This window comes from Chenopodium album, chromosome 13 (genome assembly GCF_948465745.1).
Source record: "Chenopodium album chromosome 13, dcCheAlbu1.1, whole genome shotgun sequence".
Taxonomy (NCBI): domain Eukaryota; kingdom Viridiplantae; phylum Streptophyta; class Magnoliopsida; order Caryophyllales; family Amaranthaceae; genus Chenopodium; species Chenopodium album.
The window spans coordinates 35,048,314-35,063,830 of record NC_137846.1 but is presented as its reverse complement, the minus strand read 5'-3'; the positions used below and the strand labels follow the sequence as shown (position 1 = coordinate 35,063,830).

Here is a 15,517-nt window from a genome sequence, read left to right as displayed (position 1 = left end):
AAGGAGAGAAAATACTTGAAATTGAATTAATGGAAGCTTGAAAATAAATCTTCAATAAACAAAACTTGGAAGAACAAAAGGGAGAATAAAAATAACGTAGAAATAAAAATAATGTAATATGAAAAGCTCCCTTTTATATCTTCCTATTAACCTATTTATATCCTAGTATAAAACTAGAAAATTATATCTTATTAGGACTCTAAATGCTTAGCTAAAAGAATGACCACAAGCGGGTTGTGGCGGGGAAAAATTCGCCACAAGTAGGTTGTGAAGTAGGCTGCCACACGTCCCATTTCACACTAAACACATCCTCTAACAAATCAAACCACGATCAAGGCTATCATCTAGAAAACCAAGCCCTTTTCCTACAAAAACAAAAGAAAACATATCAAGGAGAACAATATCGAAATATAAAGAAAATAGCTCTAAAAGAGTAAGAGAATGAAGAAAACACAATAAAATATGATCAAATATAATATATAAATCGTGTATAATATCGTGTTATCAGTTCTGTACTCCCAGTAGAAGCTATGGTTAAATATAAAACCCCAGAACTCCCCCCATCTGTTCATACTCAAGGTATATACATTTGGCCAAAAGTTTTGGTGCGTAATCTTTTTCACTTAACGTTGTTTATATGTTTTTAGACTTGATGATGACTCTCAATCCACAACACAATCAATCATCATAAATCATTCAAGCAAACAAACATATCAATTTAATTCTTGAATAATTAGTGACCATATTTAATTTAATGTTGAACTCTTTTTAAACTATCTCGGCATTAAATAACACCTTAAACGCATAATGCACCACAAATCCTATCCCTCAGTGATTAAAACACCTTAAGTGCAAGTAGGAACCAATATATAATTTAATCATTACACTTAAATATGTCCTTTCCCATGCTTATAGCATCAGTAAAAATTATATGAACCATAATAAAATCCTCTTTCAATATTCCAAACTTAATTAAACATTTAGTTTAATTAAACATGCTCTCAATCATACCAATAATAAAAATGTGGTTCATAATCAACATGCCAACATAATTAATTTCAATCAACTATTCACCTCAATAATTCATACTTCACAAATAAATCACAAACATCAATCCAATCAACAATTTCAACCAATAACTATCATGATACTACCTTGGAATCAATTAAACAAAGTCTAGTATGCTTCTACATACTTAATTAATAACTGAGTACACGAACGTACCTTAAATACGATCTCCAAATTGCCGTGACTAAATGAAATTACTCACTTGGAAGTCTTCTACAACCCAAAATTACAAAGAGACATTAATACCCATTTACAATAAATTTTCAGCAATATATAAACTCTTTAAATCACTTTTAAACCCTCTAAAACATGTTGAAAATTAATTTAAATCACTTACTTTTATTCCCAATTAATGGGTAATTAAAAATCCTTTCAAGAAACATAATTCTAACCTTTATATAAAAATTCCAGCTTTAAAAAAACTTATAAAATTGTAGTAATTATGTTAAAAACACCTATTTCAATAATTTCAATCAACTAAAAAATCAATTTCCGTTAATATATACATTAATTTTGAAACCTAGGGTTTTCAATTTGGGGCTTTTTAATTCATAACTAAATCTGAAAATTATATACATAATAATCATAATCAAAACATCGTAAAATCATCACACAACCCAAAAACAATAATTAAATCAAGGCTAGATTAAATTAAAATAGAAAGTTAAGTTTTTTTTCAAAAAAACACATCCGCATGGACGGGAGGGGGCTGCTGCCGCCCTCCATGCCGGGGGGGGGTTGTTGTTGTCGTCTGCTGCTAGCGCGCGGTGGCCAACCGGTGGAAGTGGTGGTGGCAGCCGACCACCATGTCTGTGTGCGTGTGAAGTGAAGAGAGAGAGAGAGAGAGAGATAGTGTGTGTGTGTTTATTTTTGGGTATTCTCCACCTTGGGCACGGTTTAACTTGCTCATGTGATGGGTATTTATACCCTCTCTCAAAACCCTTATAGCTTAAATTCTCCTTCTATCCTTAATGTAATACCCCGTATTTTTATGTATTTTTTATAAAGTATTTAAGCATTAATAAAATGTATTGTTAAGGGCTCAAGTATTTTAATTAAATATTTTAAAGGGTTAAAGTATTTTAAGTATAAGGTTTTATAAAAGTAAAATATATTTTGGACCAAACATTTATTAATTATTGGGCAATGTAAATTATTCCTACATACTCTTATTGGAATAACCCATTCCAAAACCCATAACTTAAGCCCTATCCCATAACTTAAGCCCACATTTTTATAAGCCCAAATTTAACCCTACACTCCCTACTCTATAAATACACCATGAATCCCCAAAAATTTCCCACAAAAAGGTTAGTCTTATTTTCTTTCTCCTTTATTTTATTAATTTGTGGTTTTGATTTTATTGTTTGAAATTAATTTAATTAGTATCAAATTGTATTCTGATGATTAAACTTTATAATTTCAGATTTTATAAATGTCATAATTTTCAGATTTTGTAAATTTTATAACCTAGGGTTTTTAATTATTGAAAATCACGATTTCAGGGTTTTTACGAACAATTGATTTAGGGCTTTTATAGTAATGATGTTTTGAAATTTTGGTGATTATAACTAATGATTACTTTAACTTAATTCCAGATTATTTTGAACACGTAAATTCGTGTTTTAATTTTTAGATTTCCGTTCGTTAATATTAATCCCGTTTTAATCCCGATCAGGTTCTGAACTCATCCGATTTTGATAAAAAAAAGTAGTGTTTTCCATGTGTAAACAACGTTTTAAGAAAGACTCATTACCTTTGGTAGAGAGCACCACCCTCTCGTGGCCAAATTCAGCCTCTAAATATGATTTTCCGGCAGTTTTTGATTTTTAACGAAGTTTTTTTTATGCTTAAAATTTTATCCTTGAGTTTGATTAATAAAATTAATTATGTTTAAAGTTAATTAAGTATAAATATGTTTTTTATTGAAGTTTTAAGAGGTTTTTCATCATATTATATTGTTGGAAATTACGTGGGTTAGTAATATTAATTGTTGTTTTTTTTTAGGAAGTGATTATTTCCTAGGAGACTTTTAATTGAGTATTAAAGTGATGTGTTGATAAAGTTTTGAAGGGTTTTTTTTATTTAATCTAAAGTGCTGGAAATAGTTTCTAAGTACTACTTTTGATGTTTTATAAAGAGGGTTTAATCACCCATTAAAAAGGGAGATTATTAGGGGTTTTTAAATAATTTTCAGATTTTTATTAAACTTAAACTTGCTGTAATTTCATGTATAAGAGTATATTTTAAGGTTTTTATGAAGAAAATTTAAAGAACTATATATAAGCCTTTAATTTTAACTAAAGGGAAGGTTTTAAAGTGTTGTTTGATTTGAATTTTGAAGGTTTTAAAGTTAGTATTGCTATAAATTTGATTGATTGGGTATTGATTGAGATGTTATTGTTTGGTTTAGGAGAGGAGTTTATTGAAGGTGATTTCTTGATAGTAAAGTGGCATACCAATTCGTTTATTCAAGGTACGTACGAGTTACAAAACCTTGCCTTTAGAAGCATGTTTAGGGATGTATCGCGAACTTAGTATCATGTATAGAGAAGACTGGGATTGATTGTTTGGTTATACATTGTGATTTTCGTATGATGTGCACTATTTTACTTTGCAAATATTATTTATGCATTAACTTTTCAAGATGCGCTTAGAGGCAAAGGTATGTGAATATGTGGAATGATTTATTTATTACTCATTCATGATTATTGAAATAGAATGAGTAAAGGAAGAATTCAAGTCTTATGAGACGAGGTTAAGGTTTTGGGGGTGCCTTATGCACTCAAGGTGTTTATACACCGAGGTAGTTAAAGGAACCAATAATGAACATTGCTTGTCACTAATTAATCAAGAATTGAATTGGAAATTTGGTGTACTTGATTGAATGGATATTGGATTGTTTGTATTGTTATGCATATGAGTCATCACCAAGTCTAAACTTGTAAATCACGTAAAGTGCAAGATGGATGAGCAATAAAACTCCAGATTTGTGCACATCTAGAGTAATGACAAACAGGGGTTGGGGTACACGGGGTATTAGTCGTGCACTTTTCTCGAGGCCGTCTGATCTACGAGTCTCTTATTTCAAATAATTTTCAAAAACTAGGAGTTAGGTGAGATCTCATACTAACTACGATCACGGAGTCGCGCCCGTGGTCGTTGGATGTTTATTGATGTTTCCGAAAGGAGGCATGGGGTTTTTCTTTTATTGATGTTCCAAATGGAGCATGGGTTGGACAACCTTGTCTATTGCTTAATCCAATGAATAAAAATGATGAGTTAACTACTTTTAACTAATGGAGTCTTAGTAAATTGATAGTTGAGTCATGTGTTGAGTCATGTGTTGAGTCTACAAATTAATGATGTGTGTTGATTGATTATTAATAGCATGCTAGAGATTTCTTATTATGTTTCGCAGCTTGTATGTACTCAGCTTTGCTGATTGCGTACTTTTGTGTGTGTCTTTCTTTGGTCACGGCCTTCGCCTTTCAATGACCCTGTGACGATCCAATTTTTACACTTGTAATATTGGGGAGCAAATTAACCACAGGTTCTTACACATTCAGCATTCGCATCAAGGTTGTGGGATTTTGAGTGGAGTGTTGGTTACTTTTCACTATTTATTTTGCTATTTACTTTTGAATTCATTAAACTCAATTTCATTTTATACTATTTTAACTAAATTGGGTTTTGAATAAGGGCCTTAATAGTTCCAAGTTGTAAGATTTAATTTAGTTTTGGTTATTGGTTTTGAAACTTATTTATAACTGATTTAGTTTTCCGCTGCTAATTTCTGATATAGCCTTAACGTTTGAACACGTGGCGATAGCACGCTAGTAATTCTCTTGAATATTGTTCAGGTTATTCCCAGGTTTAAAGAGAGAATTATTGGGGTGTTACACTTAATGATTACTTCTCCAATTTCAACTAGTCTTTGACTTTCTTAAAATTCTATTGACCTTAAAACATCCTTTTACAAAAATAGTATGCCCCAAAGTTTCTAAATAATAATAAAAAATATTTCTAAATAATTAAATAAATAAAAATAGACCTTTAATTAAAAATAAACCTTTTAAATTAATAAAATACAATAAATTATTCACTCAAATTATTTAAATACTTCATAAAATAATGATATGATTTAAAATACATATAAAAATACGGGATATTACATCATCAGACAAAGATGCATCCATATTGATTTTGATTACATCTTTGGGTGGGGGATGCCAAATACTAGGGATAGCACAATGTGAGTTCAAAGATGATAAATAAATGGCTTTACGATACCTATCATACTCATCAACCCACCTGGAACATGTTCGAGCAGCATAGATGAAGGAGTTTCCTTCTGTTGGAAGACTTTCAAGTTGTGTTCCTGCCATATTCCCCAAAGCAGATATAGCCCACGAACTTTAGTTTCTGGGCTAATATTCTTCCAACTCTTGAGCAATTCAAAGGGATTTCTAGAAAAGTTCTAGTCATACATCACTGAACAATCAACATCATCCCACAAACCTCTAACTCTCACACACTCGAAAAAAGTGTGTCCCCAAGTCTCAGCAATGTTCTCACACCATGGGCAGCTATCATCCTTAGTCAAGTGACAGTATTTAAGCAAGCTTCGCACAGGGAGGGTTTGAGTACAGTGACGCCAAAGGAAATTTCTTGCCTTAGGACAAACATTGGCCTTCCATATGTCAACCCACGCATAATGAAAGTCATCAAGATCACAACCCTTTCCCGACATATATGCGGTTTTAACCGAATAATTACCATCTTTTGAGAAAGCCCAGGTTAGCTCATCTTTGGGGAACCGAGAGCTTAAAGGGATTGCCATAATACAATTCCTATCACGCTCATTGAAATGAGAATTCACCATCTCCCAATCCCACTCCATTTTCTCAAAATTAATTAGCTCATTGACCTTGTCAATTGGCTAACACACATTATTTTTTGAGGGAAAACTAACGAAAATTATCTTTTGCAAATAAATTTAGAACCTAAAACAATTGGTGGGCCCTATCGCTTAACCATAGTTAATTTATCCCCTCTGAAATCTATACTATATATTAAAAGGCGTTCCTAAGAACGTCGATGTGCCACGTAGTCCCTTTTTTGTTGCGCCACATCATCTTTTCAATATATTGTGATGCCACATCATCACTCAAACAACAACACATCACCCAAGCAACCAACATAATTGAATGTAAAAACATAAGGATAAGGAGGATCGAACCCTCAACCTCGTATAATAACAATAGCCATTTCACCATCTTAGCCAATTATCGAGTATGTAATTAATATGTAAAAATATATATATATAAGTGCAAACAACAAGGTTCAATTAAGAAAAAAAAATACTTAAAAAAAAACACTCAATTTTAGTTTGACCATGAACTACAATTTTAAAAAGACTTAAAAAAAAATTATCAATTGCACGTCTACAACAGTTTCAACCAGGGGCAACGCCCGGGCTACTCACTAGGTCTTTCTTAAAATCTGAAAGGTGAAAGAAAAAAGTTACTATTAAAAAGTGAAAATTAGAAAAGTTTAATCCTTAATTATTACCTTAACTCAGATATTCGCCAAAATGCACTCAAATCAACAAATGGTGCACAACTTTACTCCCCCAATAAAAAAATATATAAAAAAAAAAAAAAAAATCCCAATAAGGAATGCAATGCTCCATTCACTAAACTTGAAATTTAAACATCAACAACGGTCATATTTCAGTAGAACAACGAAATGCAATATTCGGCTTTATGTAATCATTAACAAAATTCACCCCTAAAACTTTCCCTCTCAATCAAATCAAATTAAATTTAAAGCATTTCTTCTTTATTCATCTTTTTCAGTTCAAAATAATCTAGCGCAAACTTCCATAGTTTCAACATGGAGGACCACAGTCAATGGCATGATCCACTTCTTCTTACTGATGTTTCTCGTCAACAACAAACCCTAATTTTTTCTCAGGGTAAGCAAATTTCTGATAATATTTTTTTCCAATTAAACCCTAATTTTGATAAATTTTCTCAATCCGGGTTTTCCGAATTTATTAGTTTGTCATAAACCCTAAAATGTGGGAATCAAGATGCGTTTAGAATTGTTTATTTCTGCCCGTTAAACCCTAATTTTGTTGAATTCTTAGTCTGGGTTTGTTTCAATTTTTGTAGACATTTCTTCGATTAATACAGATTCTAAATCAAAAGGGATGGAAAATTCAGAAGGTAATCACAGCATATTCTCAGATTATTAAGTAAATGTTACAGTATATCATGAACCCCATATGTTTGATGATTTGCCTGACTGAGATTTCAACTTGATTGAAATGATGATTCTGAATTAGGTGTAAAATTTGAAGTTCTAGGATCTACTGGGTTGCATCAAAGCTTGGAAATTATTAGTCCGCAGCGATTTACTGATCTGATTAAGGGTGATACAAACAATGGTACTGAAGGAATTTCCATTGTCTGTTTACAATGTACATGTGTATTGAGATTAGCCTCGGAATTTTGATTTGGTGATAAATGCAGGTAGGTCGATGTTGGGGTTTTCGTTAACGGCGCCTGATTTGGTTGTCTGTGCTGGTTCACCTGATATTCTGAAGCAGAGTTCTGCTGAGGAGAGGGCAGCTAACATTGTGCTGTCACTAGAGGAAGGCATAAATGGAGTTGAAGCAGAAGCGTCTCGGGGTAGCCATGAATCTTCGAAGTTTTCATCATTTTGGCACTCGGCTGAAGTAATTGTCTCACACTCATGGATTACTCTAGTAGCTAGATATGCCGCGACACTTGAGTGTTAATTTGTGGTTTGACAAATGGTTTTGCACAGGATATATATGGGTCTGAGTCAACTGGAGGTATCAAGAAGTTGCAAGGAGAATATGATAATCAGAAGAAGCAGTTAATTGAAGCAAGGAAAGCTATAGAAGAGCTGAAGAAAGAGAATGAGGTCAAGAACAATGAGTGCCAAAAGGCCTTAAAATCCCTGTGTGATCTCCAAAATGAGCTCATGCGCAAGTCAATGCACGTTGGCTCATTAGGTAATCGAGTGCTCTATGTGCGGTCTATTCTGCAAATGCACTTGGTTTGCACATTGATGAACTTTCATTATAATGCAGCATTTGCGGTCGAAGGACAAGTTAAAGAAAAGAGCAAATGGCTCTCCTCCTTGAGTGTCTTAAAGAGACATTTAAAGGTACTGACATCAATTTTATTGACCAAGTTTCATATATGGTCTGTTGAAATCTTAGAGTATATTTGTCTGAATTTCAGATTCTGAAATTGGACCAAATCAAACTATCAGAAGAAGCAAAGAAATACAAGGATTGCCTTGGAGATATGGATGACTTGAAATCTGTAATGCAAGCCACATGTAACAATACTAGTGCTCTATCTATTGACATTTTGTGCTGATGGTTTTGTAACAATAAGTACTGATGGTTTTGTACTTAATTTTTGGCTCTTTGTTGATAGTAACTCAGCAGGTTTCATATCATGATGAGCTGAAGATGAAAATCAGTGAAGGGGAAAAACAAAGAAAAGAACTTTATAACAAAGTTCTGGAGTTAAAAGGTCTGACATTGTGCTGAAATCTTGTAGTGCTACAAGACTAAGAAAACGTTATTGCTTAACATTAAGTTATTGAGAACTTAATCCTAGCCTGTGCTCTGCTTGCAGGCAATATACGTGTTTTCTGTCGCTGCAGGCCGATGAATCCAGAGGAAATATCCATGGGAGATAAGGCAGCCATTGATTTTGAATCTGCTAGCGATGGAGAACTCACAATTAAGTCAAATGGTCATCCACGTAAGACATTCAAGTTTGATGCTGTTTTTGGTCCGCAAGCAGGCCAAGGTAGTTTGATCTTTAATAATCACCTATTCTCTATATCAATCATTCAACTGTGATTGTTATTCATTGAATCTAATCCTCTACTATTTACCATCTATTATTCCTTTACCAGCTGATGTATTCGAGGATACTGCACCATTTGCAACCTCAGTTTTAGATGGATACAATGTCTGTATCTTTGCTTATGGGCAGACTGGGACAGGAAAAACATTCACAATGGAGGGCACAGAGGATGCTCGTGGTGTCAATTATAGGACGCTTGCTGAACTGTTTGAAATTATGAGTGAGAGACAGAAGCTATTTCAGTATGAAATATGTGTGAGTGTCTTGGAGGTATACAATGAGCAAATAAGAGATTTATTAGCCTCTGGAACTCAGCCTAGTGTAGCTTCAAAGAGGTAGGCTGTTTAATATTCAGAAACTTACAATAGATATAAGGTCAGAAGTGGTTGATCATGTGGGATTCATGGTCCATCAAATATCAGTATATAACTCGTAAATCACACGTGACTTAATTATTTATGTTTATAGTATGAGTGTACACTGTACAGTGCCTTCAACTAAAGCAATTTACCCTGAATGGCACCTCACTCGGATTTAACAACATATTTCTTGAGCCTCCAAGAGTGTGGCCCATAACTTTCTAAAGGTTACTCCATACTTCAAGCAATTTGTAGGAGCTAGTTCATCAACAAGATTCAATACTTTCCCTCTGATTTGATTGATTATAATGATTTGTGGTTAAAAAAAATATGAAGTATATAAAAACATTGTATGCTGCCTCCACTTTCTAGCATTCTGTAGTTAGTGGACTTCACCAGTAGTGTTATCGTGTTATCGCTACCAGATTAGCTGCTCTAGTTAATTTATATGGCTTGTACTTCCCTCCTTTTAATTTACATTGAGTTTGCTCAGCTAGAATTTTGACTTTTATTGCTTCGTCTGAATTATCATCAGGCATCACTATTGATAAAACTTTTTATGAGTGTTATTTACTGATTATCATGTTTGTGATAAAGGGGCTAATATCGTACTAAGAATGGATGTGTAATTGTATATTGATTTTATAGGCTTGAGATCAGGCAGGCCAGTGAAGGTGTCCTTCATGTTCCTGGATTGATTGAAGCACATGTAAGCAACATTAGAGAGGCTTGGGATGTTTTACAAACTGGAAGTAATGCCAGGGCAGTTGGCTCTACTAATGCAAATGAGCACAGTAGCCGGTCTCATTGGTTCGCTTCCAAGTGCATGCTATTTTACCCTCTTTCTTTCTAGCTTTTGACATTTTCAATGTACATTATGCTTTTAACATTTGTTACAGCATACACTGTGTAATGGTAAAGGGCCAAAATTTGCTGACTGGAGAATGCACTAGAAGCAAGTTGTGGTTGGTTGATCTAGCAGGCAGTGAACGGATAGCCAAAACTGAAGCTCAAGGTGAACGGCTGAAGGAAGCACAAAATATTAATAAATCTCTTTCGGCTCTTGGAGATGTAATATCTGCTTTGGCAAATAAGAGTCAACATGTACCATTCAGGTGCATTGTCAATCATTAATGTGAATGTTGTCCTTGCAGATTTTCTATATAAATCATAGTACCATTGTGGTCCTGTTTTAACATTCATATTACTCCGCAGGAACTCCAAGCTTACCCATCTACTTCAAGATTCTCTAGGTAACGTGAGATTTTGTATTTTGTGTGTATATATATATATATATACATATATATATTTTATTGTTTTTGTTTTTGACCATTAATGTATGAGCTATGGAGAAAACTGGAAACCCTCAACTTGAAATGGAGTTTGGTTCATGTTTTCCTTCAATTTTAATTTGTAGGTGGAGACTCCAAGGCGCTTATGTTTTTACAGATCAGTCCCAATGAAAATGACTTAAGTGAGACTATTTGCTCACTTAATTTTGCTAGCAGGGTAAAGGGAGTTGAGTTAGGTCCAGCAAAGAAGCAATTGGACAATATTGAATTTCTCAGATACAAGCAATTGGTAATAATGGTTCCACACTTCAGCTTTCTTTTTTAATTATTAATATCATCTTTTAATTAATCAACTTTTACTTTGCTTGTAGGCTGAGAAGACCAAGCAAGAGGCAAAATTGAAGGATTTGCAGATTAAGAAGATGGAGGAAACAATCCACAATCTGGAGTCGAAGATCAAAGACAAGGACCAGAAGAACAAGAACCTTCAAGAAAAGGTATTGTTCTTGTACAGGAGAAAGTAAATTCCATTGAACAGTAGCAGTAAATGTATCTTATTGGCTAATAGATCTTTTTGTGTATTTGAGAATTTTAAACTGTCACTAAGAGTAAGAGGTCTTATATTTCAGCTGAAGGAACTTGAGGCACAGCTTTTGGTAGAGAGAAAGTTGGCACGACAACATGTAGACACAAAAATCGCTGAGCAGCAACAACAACAAATGCGGCAGCAGTTTGAAGACCAAAATAGTGCACCGAATAGACCTCCTCTAGTAGCTAAAACACTGGGAACTCTGAAGAATGTCAATGAAAACACAAGTGATTCACCAAGTCTTCCTCGTTTATTTTCTGATCATAACAACCACAAAACGCCATCATCTTTTCTTCTGGTGGAGAGCTTTCTCCCGGAGAAAGAAAATAATCTTGAGACAGGTGAGCTATTCATGCAGCCGAAAAAAACAGGCAGAGCTTCTCTTTGCCCGACTGCACAGCGGATTCCTGTAGCATCAAATCCAAGAAGAAATTCTTTAATTCCGTTACCCAGCACACCAATGACACTCTACCATCCTTCAACGTTGCCATTTCCACCACCTCTAGAAGATGAGAAAGAAGAGAGAAATGAGGTAGATAAGTGTTCGTTAGAGCCTGCTATATGCAGCCCCGTAGCTTGTAAGAGTGGCGTAAAAATGTTGAATAGTGTACTGAGGCGAAGTCTTCAGAAAAAAGGGAAATCTCCCATGCAGCAACAGCTTAAGAAAGGAGGCGTAAATGTAGGACTTGAGAAGGTTAGAGTCTCAATTGGAAGTCGGGGAAGATTGGGACAGAGGGTGTTGTTGGGCAATGGTAGAAGAATGGCTACTAGGGAAGCTAAGAAGCAGAGTCAAAGGGAGAAGGAGAGGGGATGGAACTTTTGAATGGTTAAATCTTTGTTTATATAATTTCTTGCTTATGATGCTTTTCATCTTAATTGATTATGTACACTTGTAACAGATTTCTTTGTGTATATAAACATGATACTGATTTGAGTTAATTTCGTTCTAAGCTTTTCATCTCTGCTATTTCGCTAAAAAAATTTCAGATGTTTCTAATTTTGTCATGGGACTTTAAATCACACCTTAGGATCCTTTAACTATCATAATTCAAGCTGTAATGGCATATGATAGTAACATCACCTAGAATACTGCTTGTTTTTTTTTTTTTTTTTTTTTTTTTTTTTTTTTTTTTTGGGTTTCTTTTTCTTATTGGTGTTTACTTTGCATTATATACTACCGTCATTCATAGTACATACTGCTGAATAGATTATTTGCTGAATACAGATCTGGGCTGCCTCCCTTACGGACGGTTAAAAGTCGGTAAATAATGTTTTAAGGGTTATTTAACATTTGGGTTCCGTAACTGACTACTTATCAATTTAGGGGTTACCTGTGCAATTGTATCCAAAGTTACCAAAGAAATGGTATAGGGGTTACTATGTTTAGTTTTAGTACATAACTAAAAGTCTTTTATAAATTGGTAATTTTATAACCACAAAATAGATGTGTTGATATAACTTGGTAGAAATTACTACCTTGCTCATTGTTGGGAGGTAGCCAAGTATGTATTCCTCCATGTGTTTTTATTACTCTCAATTTTCATGTTCATGAGTGAGTCCAAAATCTTTTTAAAAATAACGAAACAAATCGTTATAAAGATTGATATTGTCTTGGTTTTGTTGTGAAATAAAGAGAATAAGGGAAGAATTGAGGAGAGAATAAATCTGTGTATTTCATTCCATATGATAAGGCATATATATATATACATACAATATATTTAGGGCTTGATAGGATAAGAATATAAACCCTATCTAGATTGTTCCGGAATGATACAAACGAGGATAATGGTCATCCACACGATATTTCATAACACTCCCCCTTGGATGTCCATTATCGAAGATTGTGCCTCGTTAAAACCTTATTAGGAAAAACCCTGTGGGGAAAAAAAAACCTAATGAAGGAAAAAGAGTACAACATTCTTCGTAATACGCTCAAAATGCTGCCTCGTTAAAAACCTTACCAGGAAAACCCAATATGGGACGAAAACCATGGTTAAGGGAAAAAGTGTGCAGTGCGTAATTTCTCCCCCTGATGAATACATAACTTGAGGTCTTCTAATGCAATTTATCCAATGTAGTTGAGAGTCTTCTCACATGATGCAGAATGGTATCATTCCTTGATTTTCGATCCTCCCAAATCTTTAAATCTTTACGCGAACAAGTGAGTCTTCATATCACCAAACCTATAACAATAATACATGTGTTTGTCCAAATTTCATTCGAAATCTCTGTTTAAAGTTGCCTTAACCATTATACTTATGCCTTCTTCTGGAGGCCGTGAATAATAGAAATTGATGATCATTATTATTTGATTAAACATTCCTTAATAATAATATGGAAACACATGATATTATTAATATTGATTTTTTCAATTTTGTATAATATAACACATGTAATTATATATATTGACCATGGTTCTTCTGGACCATGATAAAACAGTCTCACTCATAAAGTATCTTGTTGATTCTTTAGAATATTAATAATTGACACGATAGTTCTCTTTCATATACAAATAGTAATTCTCATTACTAATAACACTTTTATGCTCAAACTTCAGGTTGAGATGTCAATGATTCAGTCACATAGACTAAAAGTTTAATAATAATTACAATATTCAAAATATAAATTTTGTAGGGCTGGATATATAAATGCGTCGTTTATAAGTTCTTCGGGAACTCATCTTCTTACATGATTCATAACATGCAATTAAATCGGCGTCATCAATAATTTCATCACAATTATAAGCCCATTGGAATATAAATCTCTCTTTCTCATTTTTCATCAAATAAATATGTCTTACTATACTTTGAATGAACATTGACATACACCACAATTATTGTATAGAAAGTAATGCATGCAATATGAGATATAGAAAATATGATAACATATTAAACAAATAATGCAATAAGTAATGCATCTAACAACTTCGAACATATGCAATGAATAATCCAGTAACCTATTACTAACACATGCATATGAGCATACATAGGACTCGAAAATAATACAAGACACTGTACAGTGTGGATTTTAAAATCCATATTTCATTAGACTTCTGGTCCATGATAAACTTTATTTATTATCATTATGTCGACATTAAAATGGAAATATATTTCAGATCCCTTATTCACTAGTCCATTATATCATGCATATGCATAATTTATCGGTTCCATCATATACCGGTATCATCATATAATTCCTTAAGATACAACTTTTATTTGCATGCTATTTTGACAATGATATCTGAATACATTTTTCATTGGTACCATCATAATTTTTCTTACATCATAGGCCATCTATTATAATCATTCAGATATCTATACCACTTTTAGGGTATTTCATTCACTATGATATTTATATACTATTACACTATTAGTGTTAACTGCACCATCTTGCCAAATATCATATCTATTAAACATATCTTTATTTTGGAACCGATCATATACAACATACACTTCAGGTGTAGTGATTCAAGTACAATTGACAAGATTTTATCTCAATGTATGCACATAATTAATATGACCAAAATGTATCTTCAACGCTATGCAACATGAGTCATAAATGAATACAAATCAAATCATAAATGTGCAACATATCTTGATAGCATATGGACGAAAGTTGGCTAGAAAACATTTCAAATTACCATTATTTATATACGGATCATCAGTTTAATTAATTTTTGCCAACTTACTCCAATTCTCCCCCTAAATTGGTAAAATCTCTCATATATAGGGGCATCACAATTCTTCACCAACTTAGTATACACATTTGTAATAAAATTCATTTCATGGGAGGATCATAATCAACAAAATTTATCTCTCAGAAGAATCATATTAAACAAGCTTTTATCTCTTCTAGAGAGCAATTTTAAATCATTATACATTGCATAACGCATATGTATTTATTATTAAATCTTTCATAATTTGTTCTCTTCAGGAGATCAATAATTCAACATCAATGGGGAGACATATGTTGTGCAGTTGAATTTGCTTCTTTCTTAATTCTTATGTGCTGACATATAATAGCCCCAATCAAAAGAATTGTTATACAAGCATAAATCACTTGCTTGTAATTCTACTAGGTGGTGATTTTCTGGATCTTTAAAGACTTAAATAGTGTATTTGGTAAGCTTTTGGTCACCTGATAGTTGATAATAATATATAAGTTATTTTGGATGGTGAACTTCTGGTCACCCATTACTCTTTTAATAAAAAAAATCAAAATCTATTAACTCTTGAAATTTTCCTCAATACAAGTTATTATGAATCATAATCCATATATAGCTCAATC

General features: G+C 33.3%; 1 protein-coding gene across 2 annotated transcripts; it reads left to right on the top strand.

Moving 5' to 3' along the window:
• Positions 1-6,822: 6,822 nt before the first annotated feature.
• Positions 6,823-12,192, top strand: LOC145576591 (kinesin-like protein KIN-14Q). Of its 2 annotated transcripts, none has more exons than XM_081634318.1 (16): positions 6,823-7,048; positions 7,248-7,301; positions 7,442-7,522; positions 7,608-7,813; positions 7,906-8,116; positions 8,195-8,271; positions 8,349-8,448; positions 8,550-8,648; positions 8,754-8,930; positions 9,040-9,325; positions 9,998-10,159; positions 10,249-10,464; positions 10,565-10,602; positions 10,767-10,930; positions 11,013-11,138; positions 11,271-12,192. In XM_081634318.1, exons 1-16 carry the CDS (start codon positions 6,967-6,969, stop codon positions 12,051-12,053), a joined length of 2,862 nt encoding a protein of 953 aa, XP_081490444.1. In that variant the 5' UTR covers positions 6,823-6,966; the 3' UTR covers positions 12,054-12,192. The 2 variants fall into 2 exon arrangements, with proteins under 2 accessions (XP_081490444.1, XP_081490443.1); XM_081634317.1 differs by having other exon boundaries at positions 7,421-7,522.
• Positions 12,193-15,517: the final 3,325 nt, after the last annotated feature.